At 46.7% G+C, this 26,703-nt stretch overlaps 1 protein-coding gene across 2 annotated transcripts in view; it reads left to right on the top strand.

Moving 5' to 3' along the window:
- The window catches only part of ANO2 (anoctamin 2), a 336,156-nt gene that overhangs the window by 58,068 nt on the left and 251,385 nt on the right, over window positions 1-26,703 (top strand). For both annotated transcript variants that reach the window (XM_043882141.1, XM_043882142.1), the window contains exon 4: window positions 20,525-20,623. In XM_043882141.1, coding sequence (XP_043738076.1) covers window positions 20,525-20,623 — 99 coding nt within the window. The remainder of the gene's footprint in view (window positions 1-20,524; window positions 20,624-26,703) is intronic.

The raw sequence follows: 26,703 nt of genomic DNA, 5'->3' as shown, positions 1-26,703 counted from the left end.
TGGAGGTTTGGGTAGTGTGGTTCTCAGAAAATTGAGAGAGAGTCCTTGCACCGTCAAGTCCATCCTTCCCAAGTGTGGAGCCAGGTGCTTTCGACTGTACTTACAGAGTTGTTCAGCCGCCGCCCAAGTGGTGTGATTTGAGCCTCTTGAGAAACGCCCTGGGGCTCTCCCATGTCCCCCTATCAGCCTACCCATGGGTTGAGGTCTCCTGTGAGTCGCTGGTGGGGTTAAGTCTTCAAAGCCCCATCTCAGTTCAGCTGGTGGAATCAGACTTTCATTGGCCTCCAGTGCCTCAGAAGGGCACCCTCGTCATAGACGGACAGATTTGTCACTTGGAAGGCCCCGGGTGAGGGGACCTGAATCTAACAGAGTGAGCTTCCTGGGGACATCCCAGGGCCTCCGTTCATTGGAAAGGATGTGGGTCCAGTGACAGGTAGGTCTGCCCACAGGAATGCCCAGGGCACAGACCCTCTGGAGCAAGACCAGAGATGCGTGAAGGAGCCCGTGGAGAGCTCTCGGAAACAGCTGGCCACCAGGAGGAGGAGGATTGAAAACACATTTTCCTGTTATCTTACTTACCTGGACCTGGTTATAGGATATCTTAGGACTAGTTTCTGGGCTGCTTCTCTGATTCTCTGGGTTGTAGGATGGATATAAAGGAGCTTAGAGGATGCACCCTCTCCAGATTTCTGTGGCCTTGGAAATATTCATGAGACTTCCTGGACATGTCCTGTGTGCGAGGTCTGTGAAGGATTCTAAGTGGGCTATGCTGGGCTTCCAGCCAGCCAGGGGCTGCCAGTGGAGGGACTGTAAGAGACCTGGGGTCTTGCCCCTCCTCCGGTGGGTTTCTGCCATTCCGCTATTGGTCCTGTCAGTCCTAGTGGACTGTGCGGATGCCTGAAAAAAGTGAAAGTGAAAGTTTTAGTCACTCAGTCTTGTCCAACTCTTTGTGACCCTGTGGACTGTAGCCCGCCAGGCTCCTCTGTCCATGGGATTTTCCAGGCACGATTACTGGAACGGGTTGCCATTCCCTCCTCCAGGGAATCTTCCCAAGCCAGGGATCGAACCCAGGTCTCCTGCACTGCAGGAGAAAGTAACCTGCTTTGTGTAGAAGGCACTTGAAAAACCTCTCTATTCCAGCCTCTCCAGGGAGATTTTCCAGAACGGTTAGCATTTACTTTTTCTCCTATTGCTCCTGATGCCAGAGGAGACTGGGTTTCAAAGCTGATACTTGGTATTAGCTTCCTTCCTCCCTTAAGACACACATGTGTGATGAGAACGTGTTCTTGGAATTCTTGGGTTTAGAGGGGCTCCTGCCCTTTTCTATCCATGGAAGCCTGACCTAGGGGTGGTCCTGGTGGCCGTGAGGTTTCCCTGCAGGGCCAGTGTTAGACCTTCTTCTCCCGATTATTACGGATTGTGGTTATTGGTTTTTAAGTCTTCATCTGAGAGTGGGCGGGCGCCTCAGGGAGGCCCCTGGAGCATCCTGGATCCTGGCATCATGGTGACATCAGAAGCGTCCCAGTCACATACATCGTGTTCCACAGACACGGCCTTCATCCTTTTGCACCTACCCTAGGGTTTGTGGTTCTGCCTGAAAACGGGTTAAACAGACCTGCATTGGCTCAGGGGCACTGTGCCCTGAGCGTTGCACCAACATCGAGGGTGTAGAGATGACGGAGAAGCCTCAGACGTGACCTTGACCCACAAGGGCCTGCAGACAGAAATCCTGCTCTTTCTTGTGTGGTTCGAGATGGTGTCATCCTCCTTTCTGTTGAAAGCCTCCCCTAGGCATAGTGATGCAGTAATGTGAGGAGGAACCTAGTGAACTTGGGAGCTGGGGCATTGGTCCTGGGAGCTGAGAGCTTGGTGCCAGTTTGGGAGTCAGACATGGAAAGACGCCCACCAGTCAAACATGGGGCTGCTTATCACAGATGAGTGACAGGTGAGCAGTCCGGGCGGGCTTCTTAGAGGAGGTGTGGAGGGAGGCCCGCTTTGGAGAGTGCTGCTCGGCTCAGCCCTGCCACCTGGGCCCTGGGCCTGGGTCTGCCGCGGTCGCACACACCCTGTCAGCTCTCACCTCTAGGCTTGGAGCCCGGCTCGCTGCAGCTCCCCTCTTGTTCCCCACTCTCCCACTTGCCACCTGTCATCCCCCACAAGACTTCATCTTCTCAGCCTTTTCCCAGCCTCCCCCTCCCTCCACTGCCGCCAGAGTCCGTGTTTTTGATTATTCCCCCCCAGTTAGCGTCGCTTGCATTCTTCAGCACCGACTCTCATTTTGTTATTTCCTGTCCCATATTTCCTAAACTCCCCAGGTCCCTCCTCGTTTATTTCCTCATCCTCTCTGGTGTTGTTCGCAGCACCACCCGGTTTGTTATCATCTGCAGATTTAATTAGTGTGGTTGATGACCCTTTTCTTCTAGACCTGGGGCCGTGGGGAGGGGCCTCTGGCAGGGCCAGTTCTTCGAGGTATGTGTGCAGAGACGCACCGTGGAAAAGCCTGTTTTGGCTGTGTAGACGGGACGTGTTCCAAACAGGGCTCTCGCCTCATATAAGGGGAAAAAAAAATGCCCCGGGAGCCAGGTTTTTCTGGGAAAGAAGGGAGCAAAGTGGAAGCCGGATTGCACAAACCCCCAATTCAAATTCCTCTGGCTGGGCGACTCCACCTGCAGAATCCAGTTATTAGCGGTTTCGAGCACCTGCTTGTCCCATGCCAGGCACCGTGTGAAGGGCCTTTCTCTTCTTCTTGCTGATCTTCACTAATATGCCATGGGCTCACTGGTACTGCTGCTTCTGGGTTATTATTTTTCTATTTTACCAAAAGGGAAACTGAGTCTCAGAGAGACTGCTTCGCGTCTCTGTGGTCACACAGGGAGTCAGTGGCAGAGCCAAGGGTTGAAGCTGAGCCTCTCTGAGCTTTTCCTTTAATGCCCTCAGCTCTCAGGTACCCCATCTGTTTCATCCCCTGGCCTCCCAACCACTCTGGGCTGATGGATTATTTTCATGGTCCCTTTGGCAGATGAGTTAATTCTGGATATTTTTGGAAGTCCACAGAATGATCAGCTTCTCTGTTCCTTTTTCTCACTTTTTCTGAGTGTCCCTGATCAGTGCATCTCTGTTAGGCCAAGATTTAGGTTTTAGTTAATTTAATAGCCTTTACTCATAAACTAGGGCCTCCCAGGTGGCCCTAGGGGTAAAGAATCTGCCTGCCAATGCAGGAGACGCAAGAGACGCAGGTTCGATCCCTGGGTTGGGACGATCCCCTGGAGAAGGAAATAGCAACACACTCCAGTTTTCTTGCCAGGAGAATCTCATGGATGGAGGAGCCTGGCCAGCTACAGTCCATGGGGCTGCAAAGAGTCAGACACGACTGAGTGACTGAGCACATTGTAATCATAAACCAACTTCTCTAAGCTCTACCTGAATATCTCTCGAGGCTGAGTCTGGTGGGATGGGGGTAGAATGGGGGAGGTGGGATGGTGTCATCATTGTTAACTCCAGCTTTTAAGTCAAGTCTGAAGATCTGTGGGTAGCACTTTGGTTTCGAAGTCTCTCTGAGCCCTAGGGTAGTGATTCTTGATGGAGCATTTTATGTTTCAGGAGTGAATGAGTGAGTGAAGTTGCTCAGTCATGTCTGACTCTGCGATCCCATGAACTGTAGCCTACCAGGCTCCTCCGTCCATGAACTTTTCCAAGCAAGAGTACTGGAGTGGGTTGCCATTTCCTTCTCCAGGGGATCTTCCCAACCCAGGAATCGAACCCAGGTCTCCTGCATTGCAGGCAGACACTTTACCTTCTGAGTCACTAGGAAAGCCCAGGTTTCGGGAAGGATCATTTTTTTTTTTTTTCCTCTTGGGTGGGACTTCCAAGGCCTTTGAGGCATGTTTGACATCCTTTTCCTCCATTCACTAAATGGTAGCAATGCTCCTCAGTCATTGTGACAGAAGAGCCCCGCCCATTTCCAAAGGGGGTGGTACAACTCCTGTGGTTTGTAGAGCAGAGACACAGAGAACATTTCAGGGACAAGTTGGGGTGAGCAGGTGGAGCTCTGGCTTCCAGAGGTCAATATGGGCAGCCCCATGCAATGTTTGGTTGGAAGAAATCATTCTTTGGCTGAATCAAGCTTGTGACTAAGTTGTAGAAGATTGTACAGCTTCTTTGTACTTGTACAAAGCCTGCCTCCCTGTATAAGACCTCTATTACGTAGGGTTAATGATTCCCAGAAGAGTCAGAAGTATGCCTTCAAGAAGCCTGCCTCCTCTCACCTGGAGGAGGTCACAGCCACACCTGGGAGGCTTCTCCTTCATTCTGTGGGCCATGGCCTAGACCCAGCCCCAGAGAGGTGGACAGTCACTGCCTGTCTGCTGCACTTCTGGTCTCGCTGGAAAATAGGAAGCGGTTCCCAGCTCCATTGAAAAGGAGAAGGAGGGAGGCATTCTCTCGGGGTTCCCTGATGGAGGACTTGTTACTGTTTATCTTGTTGAAGATGTAATGAATCCAGGGGAACACACAGGGCTGACCCATCAAGGTCGCTATTGTGAGGTTCATGGGTAACAGCAACATAGTGGATGGTGTGGCCGCTTCTCAGCCCTTGGCTCCCCAGCTTCACTAATGCCACCCACACCATTTTGCATATGTAAATCCTGTCATGATATTTGAAGTCAGTTCCTTGTCCTTCAGGGCCTCCTTTCTGGCCCCTCCAGCCCAGAGTCAGCTCTCCAACTGGTTTCTTACATCATTGAGAACTCTTGGTTCTGTTAATGGAAAACCCAACTCAACTGCTTTAAAAAACAAAACAAAGGGTATTTATAATCTCATGTAATCAGAAAGTAGGTCTGTGGAGGATTGATCCAGTAACTCACAGGATGTCCCCAAGGACCCCCTATTTCTTTACCTTTCTGCTCAACCTTTTGCAGAGTCCATTCCATCCTCTGCCTACACAGTGGTCCCTTGGCTGACCCAGGCCTTCCCCTGACGGCCACTGTTCTCCCCAGGGTTTTGGCAGAAAGAGAAAGCTGCTTTGTCCTGAAACCCTAGCCAACATTTCCTCATATCTTAATCGGTTCCAATTGCATTACAAACATATTCCAGAACCAATAGCTGTGATAGGGGGATGATTTTGGAATTGGTGTTGGAGTCAAACATGCAACTGAGAACTGGGAGGCATATTTCTCTGGGCTTAAAACCTGGCAATTATTGATGAGTGAAAGGGGAGACGGCCAACAAGTGAGCGTTCATTAGTTGTCCTGCCCATTTGGGCATTAATCACCCCAGTCTTGATGTTATTCATTTGTCTCATGTGTTAGATATCATTTATCTGGTTTCCAAGGAGACTGGAAGCCGTATGACAGTTTATATTTCTTCTGTGTGCCCTTAACTCTTAGCACATTGCTGATCACACGGTTGTTGCCTAATAAATACTTGTTAAATTGAAATATGCTGGGATGATTGAATCGTAGGAAACAGTGGAGCTATTCCTTTAGGGAGGGGTGAGTCACTGCCCAGACACAGCAAGGCCACATCTTTTGGAAGGGAGGCGAGGGGAGTTGATGACTGATGGTCTGAAGGTTTTATAGAAGTGTCCAGAGGGGGGAAGACAAGCATCTAAATCAAGAAATGACATAAGTTTTGAGTTAGGAGGAATAATGAGAGAGATGGGTACTTTTAGAGGTAACATGATGGGCTTTTAAATGCCCGGAAATGCTTTTCTCTGCATGGGACATTTATCACATGCAGGTCAGGAAGGAGATACTGGATTTTCCTGCCCAAAAGTATGATGGCTGTTGAACTTGGTGATCCATAGGGTGACTCTATGATTCATTGGCCAATCTGGGACTTTTTGGGTGATACTAAGATGTCACACTGGATAGAACAATGGAGCAGAAGAAATAACCTGGAACTGTCCCAGCCCCGTCAGGACCTGTCAGTCATCCTTGATCAAGGTATCTATCAGTATCCGCCACCCAGCCCCCTGCCTGGCAGCTGCCTTCCATTTCTCTGGGCCTTGACATGCTCTCAGTATCCTGGCGGGGTGAGGGGTTGCTGAGAGCTGGCGTCTGCAACATCTGATTCCACCTGGGGACTGTTGACTGTCCAAAATTGTTCTGTGACGAATCAGAAAGGGCAGTATTTTCCTCTGGTTTATCCATGACCTTTTCCCCCCTGTTTGGGGCTAGGCCTCTGTGTCAGGAGCCGGGTTTTGGGAGAGGCCCTCTCCTTTCTGCCAACATCTTCTGGGTGTTTGGAGTTTTATCCTCTTCTTGGGTAGAAATTTGGTCTCTGACTCCTGGATTCTGTTCTGTCTGTTATTCCCGCATTCTAAACTCCCAGGGAAAAACTCTCCTTTAACTTCACTCAGGGTGTTCAGGTAAGCCAGGAACTATTGCCATGGTGGGTGGGCTCAGATATGATTTCTCTCAAGTGGGATCCAAGAAGCGTGGGAGCATCCTGTGGAGGTCAAGGGGCAGGAGATGCTCTGCACTTTGAGTCCCATGGCAGAGATTTGGCAATGGCCAACCTAGATAGCATATTAAAAAGCAGAGACATTTGGTTGGGGCATTCAACCCATTTACATTTAGGGTAATTATTGATAGGTGTGGTCCCGTTGCCATTTACTTTGTTGTTTTGGGTTCACGTTTATACAACCTTTCTGTATTTCCTGTCTAGAGAAGATCCTTTAGCATTTGTTGAAGAGCTGGTTTGGTGGTGCTGAATTCTCTCAGCTTTTGCTTATATGTAAAGCTTTTGAATTCTCCTTCATATCTGAATGAGATCCTTGCTGGATACAGTAATCTAGGTTGTAGGTTATTCTCTTTCATTACTTTCAGTACGTCCTGCCATTCCCTTCTGGCCTGGAGGGTTTCTATTGATAGATCAGCTGTTATCCTTATGGGAATCCCTTTGTGTGTTATTTGTTGTTTTTCCCTTGCTGCTTTTAATATTTGTTCTTTGTGTTTGATCTTTGTTAATTTGATTAATATGTGTCTTGGGGTGTTTCGCCTTGGGTTTATCCTGTTTGGGACTCTCTGGGTTTCTTGGATTTGGGTGGCTATTTCCTTCCCCATTTTAGGGAAGTTTTCAGCTATTATCTCCTCGAGTATTTTCTCATGGCCTTTCTTTTTGTCTTCTTCTTCTGGAACTCCTATGATTCGAATGTTGGGGCGTTTCACAGTGTCCCAGAGGTCCCTGAGGTTGTCCTCATTTCTTTTGATCCTTTTTTCTTTTTTCCTCTCTGCTTCATTTATTTCCACCATTTTATCTTCTACCTCACTTATCCTATCTTCTGCCTCCGTTATTCTACTCTTGGTTCCCTCCAAAGTGTTTTTGATCTCATTCATTGCATTATTCATTTTTAATTGACTCTTTTTTATTTCTTCTAGGTCTTTATTAAACAGTTCTTGAATCTTTTCAACCTTTGTCTCCAGGCTATTTATCTGTAACTCCATTTTGTTTTCAAGATTTTGGATCATTTTTATTATCATTATTCTAAATTCTTTTTCGGGTAGATTCCTATCTCCTCCTCTTTTGTTTGACTTGGTGGGCATTTTTCATGTTCCTTTACCTGTTGGGTATTTCTTTGCCTTTTCATCTTGTTTAGATTGCTGTATCTGGAGTGGGCTTTCTGTATTCTGGAGGTCTGGATTAATCTCAAAAATATACAAGCAACTCCTGCAGCTCAATTCCAGAAAAATAAATGACCCAATCAAAAAATGGGCCAAAGAACTAAACAGACATTTCTCCAAAGAAGACATACAGATGGCTAACAAACACATGAAAAGATGCTCAACATCACTCATTATCAGAGAAATGCAAATCAAAACCACAATGAGGTACCATTACACGCCAGTCAGGATGGCTGCTATCCAAAAGTCTACAAGCAATAAATGCTGGAGAGGGTGTGGAGAAAAGGGAACCCTCTTACACTGTTGGTGGGAATGCAAACTAGTACAGCCGCTATGGAAAACAGTGTGGAGATTTCTTAAAAAACTGGAAATAGAACTGCCATATGACCCAGCAATCCCACTTCTGGGCATACACACTGAGGAAACCAGATCTGAAAGAGACACGTGCACCCCAATGTTCATCGCAGCACTGTTTATAATAGCCAGGACATGGAAGCAACCTAGATGCCCATCAGCAGATGAATGGATAAGGAAGCTGTGGTACATATACACCATGGAATATTACTCAGCCATTAAAAAGAATTCATTTGAACCAGTCCTAATGAGATGGATGAAGCTGGAGCCCATTATACAGAGTGAAGTAAGCCAGAAAGATAAAGAACATTACAGCATACTAACACATATATATGGAATTTAGAAAGGTGATAACGATAACCCTATATGCAAAACAGAAAAAGAGACACAGAAATACAGAACAGACTTTTGAACTTTGTGGGAGAATGTGAGGGTGGGATATTTCAAAAGGACAGCATGTATACTATCTATGGTGAAACAGATCCCCAGCCCAGGTGGGATGCATGAGACAAGTGCTCGGGCCTGGTGCACTGGGAAGACCCAGAGGAATCGGGTGGAGAGGGAGGTGGGAGGGGGGATCGGGATTGGGAATACATGTAAATCCATGGCTGATTCATATCAATGTATGACAAAACCCACTGGAAAAAAATAATAATAAAAAAAAAAAATAAAAAGCAGAGACATTACTTTGCCAACAAAGGCCCATCTAGTCAAGGCTATGGTTTTTCCAGTGGTCATGTATGGATGTGAGAGGTGGACTGTGAAGAAAGCTGAGCGCCGAAAAATTGATGCTTTTGAACTGTGGTGTTGGAGAAGACTCTTGAGAGTCCCTTGGACTGCAAGGAGATCCAACCAGTCCATCCTAAAGGAGATCAGTCCTGGGTGTTCATTGGAAGGACTGATGCTGAGGCTGAAACTCCAATACTTTGGCCACCTGATGCGAAGAGTTGACTCATTGGAAAAGACCCTGATGCTGGGAGGGATTGGGGGCAGGAGGAAAAGGGGATGACAGAGGATGAGATGGCTGGATGGTATCACCAACTCGATGGACATGAGTTTGAGTAAACTCCGGGAGTTGGTGACGGACAGGGAGGCCTGGCGTGCTGCGATTCATGGGGTCGCAAAGAGTCGGACACGACTGAGCGACTGAACTGAACTGAACCCCTGAACTTTCTCTTTAAAAATCCTTTTATATTAATACATGCTTTGGAGTTTGCAAAACACTTTTCTGCATATAATCTCATTTGATTCTGAGATATCACGGAATCAGTACTAGCTTTTGAATACTTTGTATGTGTATGTGCTCAATAGTTTCCGACCCTGCAACTGCATGGACTGGAGCCCGCCAGGCGCCTCTGTCCATGGGATTTCCCAGGCAAGAATACTGGAGTGGGTCGCCATTTCCTACTCCAGGGGATCTTCGGACCCAGAGATCAAACCCTCATCTCTTGCATCTCCTGCATTGGCAGGTAGATTCTTTACCACTGAGCCACCTGGGAAGCCCAATGCCTACTTCTTAATTAAAAACTAACCGTATATAGGGCTCCCTTGGTGGCTCAGTGGTAAAGAATCTGCCTGCAATGCAGGAAGACTTGGGTTTGGTCCCCGGGTCGAGAAGGGATCGAAGATCTCCTGGAGATGGAAATGGCAACTCATTCCAGTATTCTTGGCTGGGAAATCCTATGGACAGAGCCTGGTAGGCTACAGTCCAAAGGGTCACAAAGGGTCACAAAGGGTCACAAAGGGTCAGACATAACTTAGTGACTAAACAACAACTGTAATATATAACATATTTTAAATAATATTTTTATTTAACATAAACACAAATAGCATATCTTAATGAAAAATAATACTTTTCAAAGCAAAAAAATTGTAAGAAAGTATGGCATTATTTTACATTTTTGCATATCTTTTTTTTCTAGCCTTATTGAGGCATAATTGATTATAATAAACTGTACATATTTAAAATGATCTAATCTGTTGAGTTTGGGCATATGTACAAACCCATGAAGCCACCATCATAATCAAGGTAATGAGTGTATCCACTACCCCCAAAAGATTCCATGAGTCCCTTGTAGAGTCCTTCCTTCTGCCCTCCAGGTGGTATTATTATTAATCATTACAATTATTTTAATGGGCTTCCCTGGTGGCTCAGTTGGTAAAGAATCTGCCTGCAATGCAGGAGACCTGAGTTCTATCCATAGGTTGGGAAGATCCCCTGGAGAAGCAAATGACAACCCACTTCAGTAATCTTGCCTGGAAAATCCCATGGACAGAGGAGCCTGGTGGGCTACAGTCCATGGGGTCTCGAGAGACGGACACGACTTAGTGGCTAAACCACCACCACAATTATTTTAATGGTGCCTCTGAGTTTTAAGAGCTTTGGTGACTTGCCGAAAATGGTGTGGCAGCGACCTCCCTGGCGGTCCCGTGGTTAAGACTTCTCCTTACAATGCAGGAGATACAGGTTCGATCCCTGATTGGGGGTCTAAGATTCCCCTAAGATGCTTCCCAGCCCCCAAACCCAAAGCATAAAAGAGAAGCCTTATTGTAACAAATTCAATAAAACTTTAAAAAATGAGCCACATCGAATAAAAAAATCTTTAAAACAAAAAACAAAGCCCAAAATGATGCAGCTGGGAAGTGACAGAGGTGGGGCCCAAGATCCAGTAAGTCTTCAGACCCTAGTACCCGTGATCTTTCCATGACCGTGACAATGGTGACGATTTCCCCCACTGCTTCTGTGGGTTTTGGAGATGGACAGAAGCCCAGGGAACACTTAATCCAACTCTGTTTCTGACACCTCAGATGTGGTCCCAGTCCTTCCAGAGTGCTGGGTTGCCCTGGGGGACCCTGTAGCTAAAGGATTACATGGGGAACTGGCTTTCTTGGCCCTTGGTGTAAAAGAGGATCTGACTCCTTAATTTTTGCCAGGTTCCCCCCTCCCCAATTCATCTTCACCTGGACTTGAACAGAGGTTTCCTAGGTGGCTTCTCTCTGGAGCACAGTGGTTTCAGTGCAGAGATTAAATCCTGTGCGGCCAGGTCCAGAGATCATCTCTTCTGGGTGCCTGTCCATTCTGGTACCCTACCCAAGGGGTCCACCCAGCACGGAAGGCTGCCTCCCACCCTGGGAACTTCTGGTGATGGCTCTTTGACAAAATTATGAAAAGAGTGGCTGGATTTCCATTTCTACAGAACTCTGGCTGGACTGTTCCCAGTCTTTGCTTGGGGACTAGGAGCAGCCTTTCCCATGAAAGCAGTCATGCTGCTGCTATTTTGGGGGGTGGTCCCTGGGACAGGGTTCATGGGCAATTGGTCCTGCCCTCCATCTTTGCTGATCATGCACGCATTCTCCTATTGGCCCAGGGAGGAGAGGGTTAGAGAGGAGAATCATCCCGGGCCTCCCACGAAAGCAGGGTTTCACCTTTCCTCTGCCAGTCAGGAAGTTCTTCGCTGAACTTAATTCCAAGCCACTGTGTCTTCAGGACATCTGGATGGAGCCTGTCCCCAGACCATGGGTTGGAAGCTCCTGCAGGAAGTTAAGACTTTGGTCTTAATAATGACATGGGTAGACCAGGTGTTCCTCCAGGGGGAATGAGGCACTCTCTGCTCTCAGCTCTACATGCACCCCACCCTTCTCCTTATTCTACAATGATGGCTGCACTGGCCACAGTTTCAGGCCACCTGGTGTCACTTCTCCAGCTGCATGGACATCAACCTTGGTGATCTGAGAACGTGGGAGCCCCTGGCAGGGGGGTTGTCTCACCCTCCTCGGTCCTCATAGATCTGAGGTGACCTGGGTTGGTGACATCTGGGAGGTGTCTGCCCCCCTTGGTCCCTCTCTATCGTCTCCCCACCGCCCACCCTGGTAGCCTCGATCTGGGGCCTCGATGCACTGCAGGTGGTGTTCTCACGGCAGGGCTGGGCCTGGAGCACACGCAGGCGTCTGGGGTTAGCGTTGGGGTGGCTTGGCTGGGCTGCAGGGGAAGGAGGCTTGTGGAGTATCGGTTTCCAGCGTTTGGCTGGGACTGCCTCCCGTTCACTCTTGTCTCTCCAGAGGGAGGACATGGTCTGGTGCAGCCACATGCAATCTTTGGAAAACAACAATGAGATATAGACAATATGGATAACCTCACCAGGAGTGCATGACCTCTGGTCCCTAACGAGGGTTTTGAGCGGTGGCTGGAGCTCCAGAGAGAGGTGGCTGGGGGCGTGATTTCCCCCATCCCAGCACCTTGTCCCCTATCTACCTAACCTCTCATGAAGGGAGAGGGACACGGGACTGCCCTGGATGGGTTGAGAGCCCTTGGGTATGTCCTGCTGTCATGAGCACCAGGGGATGGACCATGATCTGGGAGACCTGGATTCCATTCCTGGCCCAGCTACTAGCTGTATGTCCATAACCCAGCAACTCAGCCTCCTGAGCTCTGGGTCTTCATTTGCTACTTGAGAAAGATGTAAAGCATTGCTGGAGGGCTCTCCAACTCCAGAGTCCTCAGGCCAAGTCAGTTCCATCTTCTGAAATGCACCATGGCCGTCAGTTGGCCCTGCTTTGAGCCGTCAGTACGGAGGTGTTGAATAGCATGTGGAAGTCTGATGGCTGGCAAGTAGAGAGACCCAAGACTTCCTTTATTCATCAGAGCATCTCTTATTCTTTTCCTTAATGCAGCAACACCCTTACAATACTATAAGGCACAGAGGTTCCAGGAACCTCCAACTCCAGTTCAGCTCCACTGTGTTTTGTGAGCATCAGGATATGCTCATGCCGATGTAGTAGACCTCTAGGGATGGGAGTGGTGACCTGCAGATGCAGTGAGGACCTGGGGCTACTGAGAGGAACAGAGATGCCCTCCTAAGAGATCTGTATAAGGGCTCCTGGTAAGGTGGAAACTTGAGCAATACCAGGGCTACTAGACAGAACATGTGTGACCAGGTCCGCTTGCTGTTGGATCTACTTTAATTTTTTTTAACTGTAAGCTTTTTATTTGTATTGGGGTTTAGCCAATGAACAATGTTGAGGTAGTTTCAGGTGAACAGTGAAGGGACTCAGCCCTACTTATGTTGTTGTTCAGTCATTCAGTCGTGTCTGACTCTTTGCAACCCCATGGACTGCAGCACACCAGGCTTCCCTGTCCTTCACTGTCTCCCAGAGTTTGCTCAAATTCATGTCCATTGAATTGATGATGCCATCCAACCATCTCATCCTCTGTCACCCCCTTCTCCCACCCTCAGTCTTTCCCAGCATCAGGGTGTTTTCCACTGAGTTGGCTCTTCGCATCAGGTGGCCAGAGTATTGCAGCTTCAGCTTCAGCATCAGTCCTTCCTTTGAATATTCAGGACTGATTTCCTATAGGATGGACTGGTTTGATCTCCTTGCAGTTCAGGGGACTCTCAAGAGTCTTCTTTAGCATCACAATTTGAAGGCATCAATTGTTTGGCACCTACCTTTCTTTATGGTCCAACTGTCACATCTGTACATGATTACTGGGGAAAACATAGCTTTGATTATACAAACTTTTGTCAGTAAAGTGATGTCTTTGCTTTTCAATATGCTGTTTAGGTTTGTCACAGCTTTCTTCCAAAGAGCAAGTGTCTTTTAATTTCATGGCTGCAGTCACTGTCCATAGATGTATCCATTCCTCCCCAAACCTGTCTCCCATCCAGGTTGGCAGATAACATTGAGCAGAGTTCCATGTGCCATGTGATAGGTCTTTGTTAGTTATCCATTTTAAATGCAACAGTGTGGACATGACCTTCCCAAAGTCTCTAACTACCCCTTACCCCTAGTAACCATGTTTGTTTTCTAAGTCTGTGAGTCTATTTGTGTTTTGTAAGTTCATTTGTGTATTTTGTTTTTAGATTCTACATATAAGGGATGTCATATGATATTTCTCCTTCTCTGTCTGACTTACTTTACTCAGTATGACACTCTCTAGGTCCATACATGTTGCAGCAAATGTTGTTCTTTCATTCTTTTTAATGGCTGAGTAATATTCCATTGTATATATGTATCACATCTTCTTTAAAGAAGAGGGAGGAAGGGAGAGACTGGCAGATGAGTTAGGGCAGAGGTTCAAGATGGGGACCTGACTTTGCCTCCTATGTACTCAGGTTTCTGTTGGTTTACTTCAGTTCAGTTCAGGTCAGTCGCTCAGTCGTGTCCGACTCCTTGCGACCCCATGAATCGCAGCACGCCAGGCCTCCCTGTCCGTTACCAACTCCCGGAGTTTACTCAAACTCATGGTGATGTCATCCAGCCATCTCTTCCTCTGTCGTCCCCTTCTCCTCCTGCCCCCAATCCCTCCCAGCATCAGGGTCTTTTCCAGTGAGTCAGCTCTTTGCATGAGTTGGCCAAAGTATTGGAGTTTCAGCTTCAGCATCAGTCCTTCCAATGAAGACCCAGGATCTCCTTTAGGATGGACTGGGTGGATCTCCTTACTCAGAGGTGAGTAAAACCAGCTGACAATACACATTGAGAGACTGGAAGAGCTAAGAGTCAGGTGACGGCTGAGAACTGTCCATTTCCTCTGACCAGAGCATTGACAGCCTCTTCTTGGGTGCTTCCTCCTGAAACCCGAGAACTGGAGAGGCAGAAGTTTTAGTGTTTTTTTTTTTTTTTTAATGGAGTCACAGTGAAAGGAGCTGCATGGCTTTATGAGGCCTTTCAGTTGAGCTGGAGGGAGGTTCCTGCCTTGTCATGTAGTTCCCATCTGTTACCCCGGGGATAGGTGCATCCCCGAGATGGATGCATTTGTATTTCTTAGAGAAACTTTTGTGAGTTGGTTCTCCTTTCTCTGATGACCACAACCAAATTATATGTTACAGCTTATTTTACATGAACTTGAATTTTAGTTGCCTGGTGAGATTTAGGACTGGATCCCCTCCAGTCACCGTGATAACTTATTTATGAAATCTCTTCTAGGGATGGATTATATGCTCTGATGCCTAATTTAAATGTTAAATTTCAGGTTGGTTTCACAAAGTAATGCTTTCTGACCATGTCCTCAGATTCTGGAGATGAATAATACTTTTAACCAGTGGATTCCCGTAGGTCCATGGGACATTTTGAAAATCCTATATAGACAAAGGAAACTTTGAGCAGGCTTCCCACGTGGCACTAGTGGAAAAGAATCCACCTGCCAGTGCAGGAGAGGCAAGAGATGTGGGTTCAATCCTGGGTCGGGAAGATTCCCCGGAGTAGGATATGGTAATCCACTCCAGTATTTTGCTGAAAAATTACATGGACAGAAGAGCCTGGTGGGCTACAGCCCATGAACCGCAAAGAGTTGGACATGACTGAGTGACTGAGCACACAAAAACTTCAAGGCAATTAGCAAACCAGGATTTTAATCCAATAGGAGTGCATAAGTCACTTTAGTCATGTCCGATTCTTTATGACCCAGCGGACTGTAGCCCACCAAGCGCCTCTGTCCATGGGATTCTGCAGGCAAAAAACTGGAGTGGATTGCCATGCCCTCCTCCAGGGGCTCTTCCTGACCCACGGATCGAACAAGCATTGCAGGCAGATTCTTTATCGTCTGACCTACCAGTCTGTTCTATCATTTGCAAGAGCTCTGGGAGGACCTATTCTGTGTCCAGCCTGTGCCAGGTGCTTGGGGAGCACAAGTGAAGCATCAGACCCCGTCCCTGCAGTCAAAGAGCTGTCACCTTGATTGGAAAGAGTGGATCCTCAGTCTTCTCAATGGCTGACACCGAGTGAATGGTCCGCATTCGGACATCACAGCGGGAATCTCACGCTCAGTCCCTCGGTTCCTCTTAGTAGCTCGGCAGTGTTTCTCATCTTCCTTGTTCCCAGGAAGAAACTGTGGCTCTCTTGGTTAAGTGACTTGCCCAGTACCCTGCAGCTGTAAAATCTAGGATCCAGGTCCTAAGCTACTTGAATCCAAATCCCAAGCTCTTTCTATTCCCATCCTGTCCTGAAGAGGGGCTTCCCAGGTGGCTCTCGTGATTAACAACCTGCCTGCCAGTGCAGGAGACTTATGAGACACAGGTTCGACCCCTGGGTCAGGAAGATGCCCTGGAGAAGGGCATGGCAACCCACTCCAGTATTCTTGCATGGAGAATCCCATGGACAGGGGAACCTGGTGGGCTATAGTCCATGGGGTTGCAAAGAGTCAGACACGGCTAAAGTGACTTAGCATGCATGCACGCCTATGCTGAAAACCTGATGATCTGAGGTGGAGCTGATGTAATAATAGTAGAAATAAAGCACACAATAAATGTAATGCACTTGAATCATCCTGAAACCACCCCTGCTCCCCTAACTTGGTCTGTGGAAAATTTTTCTTCCATGAAACTGGTTTCTGGTACCAAGGAGGTTGGGGATTGCTACCCTAAAGGAATCCAAATCCAGGGCAGAATGGAAGTCAGCTGGGTCTGGAGAACAGGGAACTTTTTTTTTTTTTTTTTTTAGTTCAATCTATGTTAACCTCCAACTTTCGATTCCTAGGTTAGTTAAAAAGAGCTTTTGCATTTGGTGATGGTTCTGTGAGGGATTTTCATGTTTTGTTTTGTTTTTTTCCAGCAGACATAGCCAGTCATACCAGCTAATATTTCACATCAGCTCGGTGTTGCTCTTTTTATGAGAAGGTAACAATGTCGCATGGCATGAAAGAAACGTGATGACTAGATGTTAGCACCAGTGCAACTGCATTCCAGCTTTTATTTTCCTTTGAAACTGGTTCCATTTGAGCAGAATGAGAAGCACCTTGCTTTGCTAGAGGGGCCGAAGGCGTCCATGTTGGGAAACGATTTTCATAATTTTAATATACGGTTGGGCTGTAGTTCATAGAGCCTCTAAAACCACAGGGGCTCAACAAGGTGGAGATTTACCTTTCACATCAAAATCCCAGAGGCAGCCCAGGTTGGCTGGGACAATCCAGAGTCAGAACCCAACTTCTCTGTTGATACTTTGCTATTTCTGGCCTTGACTTTGACCTTGAGGTCTAAGACACTTGTATCTGTTTTTCAGGCTGTAGATCCAGTGGTAGGGAAGAGGATGAAGGGGCAGAAATCATCCACTTGTCTCTTTGCAGGGAGTTTCCAGGAGCTGCTCCACCCCTGACCTGTACCACATTGGCTAGGAATTAGTGTTATGGTTACACATAACTTCAAGGGGGATGCTGTCTGCATTCTGGAAGGCCATGTGCTTGGTTAAAAAATAAAGGAGGGGCTTCCCTGGTGGTCCAGTGGTTAAGAATCCACCAGGGGATGAGGGTTTGAGCCCCAGTTTGGGAACAAGGTCCCACATTCTGCTGAGCAACTAGGCCTGCATGCACAACTAGAGTCCATGCACTGCAAGGAAAGATCCTGCATGACACAATTAAGACCCAGTGCAGCCAAACCAATAGAGAAGAATAGAGAAAAGAAGAATGGCTGTCAGGGGACAGCTAGCAGTCTGCCACCAAGACCACAGGTGGACCCTGGCCCTCCCGACCCTGCTCAAACATCTGCAGCTGCTTAATGGACATTTGGTGCACACTTGAGGCACCACTTCCAGATAAAGGTGAAAAAGGGGTTTGCCACAATTTGAAAACAAAGATGAAACCAAATATTTTAAAATCAATAATAGTCATGATTTCATCCTAGAGAGAAGGATGGTGGCACCCTTTGCCATCTTTCACTGAAAACGTCATTTCTGGGGCTTCAGGTCAGCTCCACAGATGGTTTCTGTCTTCCTCTTGCTTTTCACTAAATTAGAAAAGCTTAAATTACCATTTGAAGTAGCAGCAAGTAATTGATGACTCTGTCTAGCAGTCCCGGTATTGTTGTCATAGACAGACAGAGAAATTGGGGTGATTTCTCACTGAAAGGCACTTTCCAGGGTTTTGTTTGAACTGTGTCCACTTAGGGTCTCAAAGACTCTGTATCTCTTCTTAGGACTGCTTCTCTGATGCCTCTCATCCTTTGGTTCAATATTAGTCTAAGGCATGTCTTTATGTTCTCTTGCAGCCCTTGGATGTGGTTTTAACTATGTGCAATAGATGTTCTAAAAACCACCAGGTGGAGCATGACCTGCCTGAATTTGGGGCCTTTTTTTTTTTTTTTTTTAATATAACTTTATTTTTGGCCATGCTGTGTAGCATACAGGATCTTAGTTCCCAGGTCAGGGATCAAACACAAGCCCCGTGCATAGACACTCGAAGAGTCAACCAGTGAACCGCCAGTGAAGTCCCTTGAATCCTTTTTTCTAAAAATCCTACTATCTGTGTAACTTTGGACAAATTGTTTGAATTTTCCCTGCCCAACAGTAAGGTAGAGATGAAGGTGATGGTCCCCATGCATATTCTGTGAGCTGAAGCACACGACCTCTGCTCTCCATCTAGGCACACAATTCACTCAATAAAGATGCATCTTGGTGATGGGTGTTGTTTTTAGGCACTTGTCAACTTTAGACCATCCAAGGCTTTCAGACCACAGTTCCGTCTTCTTGTGAAATCCTGCTTTCTTCTTTCTTCTCCTTCCTTAGAAGTCAGCAGCTTTCATCCCCAAGGTGGAGGTAGCTTCTGGATGTCTTAATTATCGAAAGGATCATCGAGTGCCATTAAGATCAGAGAGACAGTCTTCACTTGCATTATGAGCATCATGAAGTGTCTTTTTGCCTTATTCATCATCTCAGAAACCCGTGAACCCGTGACCGTGAACTGACTGTCATTTGGGTGGGAAAGGCAGTCTTCTCCCAGCCACCTGGTTCTCTGCCCGGCACTTGGGATGGTGTGCGTGGCTGCCTCCAATGGCATCTTCAGTGCTAAACCGAGACCTGTGTTGGCGAACACCAACTGGTCTTTGAGGATGACTTTGCAGAGGGCTGTTGCTGCTTTTCTGTGAGGAGCATTCCTTTCGCTGCCCACAATGTTGGTGCCTTTTGGGCCCTGGTCTCTGTGCGTCCTGTTTCATGAGATGCTCAGGAAACCAACAAAGCCTGCTTTCCCCTGTAGCACGTGTGTGGGGGCGGGTGAGAATGGACAAGAAGCTGCGAGCTCGTCTCTCTGCAGAGGACGGTGGCTAGGACCCAGTCCTCGCTCTGCCCTCGGCTGCTTTATCCTAACTGTCAGTGGCACATGGGCCAGCATCTCACGGGGCTTTGGGATTCCCAGAAGTCACTGGATGAGGAATTGCCCTATTGACCTGTGCTGCTTTTTTTGTGAACACAGTGTTTGTTATTGATTTTGCAGGTAGTTTTAGAAGCTTCACACCAATGATGAGGCTTTTGCCTTTTGTTTCCTACTTGTTTTGGTCTTTTTTTATTCCTTAGTGATGAAACAAATTATATTAATGTCAGAAAGTGTCCCCCACCCCGCCTTTGTGTGCTTGTTCTGAAAAAATTTGAGGTTTTCTTTGTAGATGAGAAGAAACTAATAGCTTCATGTTGTAACTGGACCAATTTTTATAGCAGACACTGCCTGGGGCCAAATAAGCTGCTGAGTCAATAAAACCTAGTTTTCAGATATTCATCACTGCATCTCCTTTCCTTATTTTACATTTTTTGAGTGAAATCAGTGCACTCGGAGAATGATATGTCCTGGGACCTAAATTCACAGCCATATTCACACAAAATCCTGCCCATGATTTATTTTTTATGATATTATATTGGGTTGTACCATTTACATTTATTATTTTTATCATTAGCTTTTGTTGTTGTTGTTTAGTTGCTAAGTAATGTTTGATTCTTTGCGACTCCACAGACTATAGCCAGCCAGGCTCCTCCTGTCCTTGAAATTCTCCAGGCAAGAATACTGGCGTGGCTATTTCTCTCTCCAGGGGACCTTCCTAGACCGGGGATCAAACCCGAGTCTCCTGCATTGCAGGCAGATTCTTTACCACTGAGCCCCCTGGGAGCCCCTTATAGGCTAGATGAACCCCTTTGTGATTTGGGCTGAGACACAGCAAAATTGTAGAACAAAAATAAAAAGTTAATATTATTTTATTAAATTACTAATTGTAATATAAAATATTAATATTTACTGAAAATATCGGTATGGAGGCAGATTCCAGACTGTTCACTGAAACCGACTAGCTGCAGTAACTCCCAGTTAGAAAATAGCTGATGAAGGTTTACTGTACAGTACAGGGAATTATACCCATTATCTTGTAATAACCGGTGATGGAATATGATCTGCAAAAATACTGAATCACAACGCTGAACACCTGAACTAATACAGTATTATAAATCAGCAACACTTCAAACAAGAAAAGTTAACGGGATTTCTGTGAAAACTGTAATGGCTTACATTTTAAACCTGTGAACACAACTGTTTTAATTCCTCTTTTTCTCTGAAGTCCCCAGACCTCCAGGGACTGCTCTTTGGGAATGCTTCCCCTCTCTGGGTGAGAGCATTTCTGAGCCAGAAGCAATGAATGGGGTATGGTGGGAGGGGGCTGGCCCCCAGTGAGGTATAAAGAGAACAAAAACCAGAAACGGAAGAAATAACACGTCTGGGCTTCTTGTTTGGAAGAATCGGAGAGCTCGGAATGTAAGCTATGACCTCCTAAACGCTGCTGTTTCTTCTTCTTTGTCCCTTCCAGAGCAAAAGCCAGGGCTCCGTCTTCGTCCGGATCCACGCCCCGTGGCAGGTGCTGGCCCGAGAGGCAGAATTCTTGAAGATCAAAGTTCCCACCAAGAAAGTATGAGCATGTTTCTCCCGGGTTCTGGGGTCTCTCGAGGGCTGGATGGATATGAACAGTGTCGGGAACGGGGCTGGGTGGGACGTGGGTCTTGTGAAGTTGAATCACGCTTGCTTCCCTGGGGACCCCAAGGTTGGGCAGAAGGGACTTGGGAGACAGTGTCACCTCAGAGTATTGCTGACATGGGCTCTGCAAGAAGCTGGTCATTGCCGTGGTCCAGCTTTTCAACTTCTCCTTAAACCCCCTTCTCCCTTCCTTCCAGCCCAGCCAGGCATGTCTTTTTTATTTGTCCACCGCCCCCCCGCCCCGCCCCAGATCACTGGTCTATAATCTTTTTTAAAAAGTCTTTATTGAATTTGTTACAATATTGCTTCTGTTTTTTTTTTTCCATTTATTTTTATTAGTTGGAGGCTAATTACTTTACAATATTGTAGTGGTTTTTGCCATACATTGACATGAATCAGCCATGGATTTACATGTATTCCCCATCCCGATCTCCCCTCCCACCTCCCTCTCTGTTTTGTTCTTTTGGCAATGAGGCATGTGAGGTCTTAGCTCCCGGACCAGTGATTGAACTCCGTCCCCTGCATTGGAAGGTGAAACCTAACCACTGGACCACTGGGAAAGGTCCCAGGCTTTTCTTTAGAGTGCGCAGTGGTAAAAAAATCTGCTTGCCAATGCAGGAGATGAAGAAGATGTACATTCAACCTCTGGGTCTGGAAGGTCCCTGGAGTAGGAAACGGCAACCCACTCTAGTATTCTTGCCTGGAAAATCTCGTGGACAGAGGATCCTGGAGGGCTGCAGTCCATGGGGTCGCAAAGTCAGGCACAACCGAGCATGCACACATGCGGCAATGAGAGTGGGCAGCAAGCCTTGCTGATGGGAGCTTGCAGAGAGGTGTGGTTCGCCAGACTTGCTGTGAAGACACCTTTCCTGCTTATGACACTGTCACTACGTGTGGTGTGACCGTGGCTTTTGTAAAATAGAAGGTTCTTTCTCACGTGAGTTGATCACAGTGTTCATGCCCCGGCCCAGCTGGGACTGTGATCTTGTTGGCTGTTGTGGAGCAAGGCTCTAGCAGCAGTATTGCAGAAAAAAATCCCCAGGAAAGCCCCACAGTTTAGATGATTTTCGAGGTCCTTTTCAGCCATTAGAGTCTATATATAATTTAAAAAATTTCCTGGAGAATTCCTGGGTGACAGTTTCCTTGCGTAAGAAAATCCAGCAAATATCTCCAAAGAAAAAGGAAGTGTGTCCACAGATTTCTGCAGGTTTGCTCTTCTTTTTTTTTTTATTAAGTATTTTAGGGAAAAGGGATGGTTATTGACTTTGAACTTTTGAGGTGTTTCTAGGAAAGGCCCCAAGGCAGGCGACTCTCTGGTTTAACCAGGAGTGATCTGGGGGTGATCTCTGTTTCTCAGTCCCTCTCCCTCTCTTCCACACACACACACACACACACACACACACACACACACATACACACATAAACACTCACAAGTGTTGACCTAGCTTTGCAGAGATCACAACTTCGTCATCATCATGTCCACCCTCCCCGTCATTAGCAGAAGTTCCTACTGGCTGCATTCTGTATAACCACCGTCATCACCTGCCTTCTCGTCACCCTCTCCGCGATCAGTGACATGGTTAGAGTCAGCAAAACATTTGGATTAGCATCGTGGGCTGTGTTTACACCATCCTCACTACCAAGAGATCTGCGGCCCCATCAGAAATCATCCATCACATACCGTGTTGTGTGATGCCCTATCACACACCCCTTACTCAAGAAGGATGCAGCCTGTGGGTTCTTTTCTGATAGACTTATTAAGATGGATAGCACATCCATGGAAAGTGGACAAATGAATGCTGAACAGTGAACAAACATGGGCATAAATATAGCTACAGACATCTTGCCAATAAGAGGTACATGTTTAGGGGTCACACACCTAAGTGTCTCGGTTTCACAAGAACTATGCTGTGACCTTCTCTTCTTCAACTGCACTGCTCTGCCCTCTGTCTCCTGACCCCTCACTCCCACACTGCTGTCCTCAGCTGCAGGCGCCGTCTTGAATCTGGACCTTGGCTCCTCTGATGCTTTCCCGGTCTGCTGGCCATACGACCCAAGTTAGCCTCGGGTGGAGGCGTCCACTTCCCTCTGGTGGTGTCCTCGCTTAACTAACCTTCTGTTTCTCTTCCTTCTGTCTTCAATATATATATTTCTTCTCCTCTGTCTGGCTTATCTGAATAGCTAACGTTCTCTTAATTTCTTCCATTTGTATCTTGCTGCCTATGTTTTTATCTCTGCTGGCTGATCCCTGGACAGAAGGTGAGCAAACTCTGATGTCCTTGCTAGTGCTTCTGTTCCCCAGGACAATCCTTTTAGCAGGAAACATAGAGACCCAGGAGAAGTGTGGGTCCTGCTTCTCCTCTCCCCTCTTCGCCTCTTCTCCGTTGCTAGTGTCTTCCATCCTTCCTTCCCCCGCCTGCTCTTCTGTCCCTTCTTCTTCCCCCTCGCACTTCGTTACTGGTGCCCCTTCCTAGCCTCCCTCCCTGTTCTTGAACATCCGTCCATACCCATCACTTCCTCCTTCTCCTCATTCCTGGTCTCAGCCCTTAAGCAATGCTGGCCTCTGGCCCCTCTGGTCTCTGCGTGTCCTTCCACAAGCTCATAGCTGCGGGAGCATAGTTCTCATTATAGGGCATGCCTGCCCTGAGAGCCTATGTGTCCCCAAATACTCAGCCTGTTGGAACTTACCATCCATTGTGTAGGATATACCTGCACTTGAATTTGCAGGTAAGATGATTAGGACAAGGATGTATTATGATGAAGCTATCTTGGAGTTGCCTTCTGTTTCTTTTTTTTAAAAAAATTATAATTTAAATATATTTGATGTATGAAGTGAAAGTGAAAGTGTTAGTTGCTCAGTTGTGTCTGACTCTGCGACCCCAGTGGACTATAGCCCACCCGGCTCCTCTATCCATGGGATTCTCCAGGTAGGAATGCTGGAGTGGGTTGCCATTCCCTTCGCCAGAGGGTTTTTTCAGACCCAGGGATTGAATCCAGGTCTCCTGCATTGCAGGCAGATTCTTTACTGTCTGAGCTCCCAGGGGAGCCCCATTTGACGTATAACCTTGTGTAAATTTAAGTTGTACAACGTCTTAATTTGGTCCATGTATAGCTTGTAATATGGTTGCCGTTGTAGCGATAATTAGCATCTTTGTCATGTTACAAAATTATGCTTTGTTTTCAGTGGCTGGAATCTTTAAGTTCCAGTCTTTTAACAAGTTTGATGGTTATGATACAATATTGTTGGGATTATTCTCTGTACTGTGCATTAGATCTCTAGGGTCTGTTTACTATGTGTTGCAAGCTTGTACCCTTAAACATCATGTCTTTTCCCTCCAGCCCCACCCCCTGGTAGCCACCATTTTTTTTTTAAGGTTTGCAGCTATTTTATTACAAGTGTACATTTAACACAATGAAATCAACACTGATATATTGAAGCCTAGTTAATAGTAGTGTAATAATATTTGGATGATTGTATTATTTTAAACAACAAACTACACTGAAAAATTAGTGTGATAAACTTCTTGGTCATAATATTATTAAGAAATACAATATATACATTGAAAACATGATTGCTCAAAATTTGAAAATGGAGGTGAACTCGTTTGGGCAGAGTCAGAGTTCGACATGATCGCAAAGGAGTGGGTCTGTGGAAGGACCCCTTTGTTTCAACGAGTTTGGCTTCTTAGATTTCACATGTAAGTGATATCGTACAGTATTTTTCTTTCTGACTTCTCTCACTGGGCATAATGTGCTCCAGGTCCATCCGTGGTGTTGCAAATGGTGAAATTTCCTTCTTTCTTATGACTGCATCATATGCCATTGGATCTGTGTGTGGTTATATAAAATCTTATATATATAATAATGGATAAAGATATATAATGGGGGTGTGTGTGTGCTCAGTCACACCTGACTCTTTGCAACCCCCATGGACTGCAGCCAACCAGGCTCCTCTGTCCATGGAATTTTCTAGGCGAGAATACTGGAGTGGGTTCCTAGTTCCTCCTCCAGGGAATCTTCCCATCCCAGGGACTGAACCCATGTCTCTCTCATCTACTGCATTGGAAGGAGGGTTCTTTAGCACTAGCGCCACCTGGGAAGCGCCGATATAATGGATATTGAATGGATAAAGAAGATTTTATGTATTTGTATATATAAATAAATATATTATGATTTATATATTATATATTAATTATAATATATTGTAATCTGTATAATTATATACTGTATTATATTATGTTATATATTTATATAATATTTATATATTATAAATGCATATATATAAATTTTAAAATATACGTATGTCTTTATACACACACACGCACACACACACACACATATATATATGTCTTCTTTATCCATTCACCCATTGACAAACTCTCAGGTTGTTTTCTCCCCTCCTTCCTTCCTGGTTTGGAGCCGTAGCCTGGTAGACTCTGCATCAGATGAGTCCTTGAGAGACCAGCCTTCCAGCTCTGGTCCTGGACCCACTTGCTATGTGACTTGGGGATGTCAGTTCATCTCGCAGAGCCTCAATTTCCTCATCTGTGAAGTGGGCATAGTAATACCTGCCCTGTTTTTCCTAGAAGATTGTTGTAAGGATCCAGGTCTTAACCGCTGCTATGGGAATGCAGACGTTTACTATTGTGTCTGTGTTCTCAAATATTTTTATGTGTGTTCTCAATTCCTCGTTCCCCAGTCACCTTCCCTCCTGATGCAGTAGGCAGCCAACACTGATGGAGCTCCTGGCAGAAGGGGGTCTGTGGAGGGACGCTGAGGGACTCAGAGACAGTCTTAGCCCTCAGAGTTCACAGCTAAGCGCACAACCGGAGGAGTGCCCACAGTCAGACACCCTGTGCTAGATCGCTCAGTTGTGTCCGACTCTTCGCGATAGGTCTGTAGCCCATCAGGCTCCACTGTGCATGGGTATTCTCCAGGAAAGAATACTGGAATGGGTTGCGATGCCCTCCTCCAGGGGATCTTCCCCACCCAGAGATCGAACTCACATCTCTTACGTCTCCTGAGTTGGCAGACAGTTTCTTTACCACTAGCGCCACCTGGGAAGCCCATCGGATTAAATACTGCTCCAGGTAGCAGCCCATCAGCATGGCACAGCTTCCGTCTGGAAGAATGCTGGTCCCAGGAGTCTGGGAGAGCAAAGCCAGGGGGTGGCCCTGATGAGGCTGCAGATGTAACAGAAGGAACTTGTCCCCGTGGTGGCGAGTCCCCAGACCCCACACAGGTGGGCCATCCTGGCATCCTTCTGCCACAGGGCTCCAGACCATTTTCCTATTCACAGAATGCAGTGGCAAGTAGTTGACCTCCCAGGAGGATGTCATAACCACGAGAGGGGGATACAGCATGGTATGCTGGGTGGCATGCATTTGCTGGCAAAAGTGAATCTGAGAACGAAGTCTAGGAGTGGGGGTGGGGGTTAAACCCAGTTTCTGGGGTGAGAAAGGAGCATGGGGGTGAGGCTGACCTCCACAGGCCTAGTGTTGGGTCCAGTGGTGTTTTTTCCTCTCTGAAAAAAATTTATTTGACTGTGTTGAGTCTTAGTTGTGGCATGTGGGATCTTTTTTTAAATTAAATTAAATTTTATTTTATTTTTAGTCATGGCATTTGGGATCTAGTTTCCTGACCAAGGATTGAACCTGGGCCCCCCACGTTGGGAGTGCAGAGTCTTAGCCACTGGACCACTAGGGAAGTCCCTCCTGTCTTCTTAATGGGCTTGGGAAGTGACTACAAAGAGAGTAACCACGTTTGCAAGGATTCGTGTCCTGGCGGCAGGGGGAGCAAGGAGGAAGACTGAGGCATGGGGTGGGGTCACTTAGCATCTTCCGGGCTGGTGGAAGCCGGATCATAACTCAGCAGGGTCCGGAGAGACTGGGAAGATGGGGAGGAAATCCCAAAATTGAGATCTCGAACCTGGACAAATCCACAGTAATGAGTCCAGGGACACGGAGTCCTGAGCACAGATATTAACCGGGAGGGGGAATCTTGGAAGGAAGTGTT

This window comes from Cervus elaphus, chromosome 22 (assembly GCF_910594005.1).
Source record: "Cervus elaphus chromosome 22, mCerEla1.1, whole genome shotgun sequence".
In the NCBI taxonomy this organism is placed as follows: Eukaryota; Metazoa; Chordata; class Mammalia; order Artiodactyla; family Cervidae; genus Cervus; species Cervus elaphus.
This window is presented reverse-complemented; position numbering and strand designations above follow the sequence as displayed.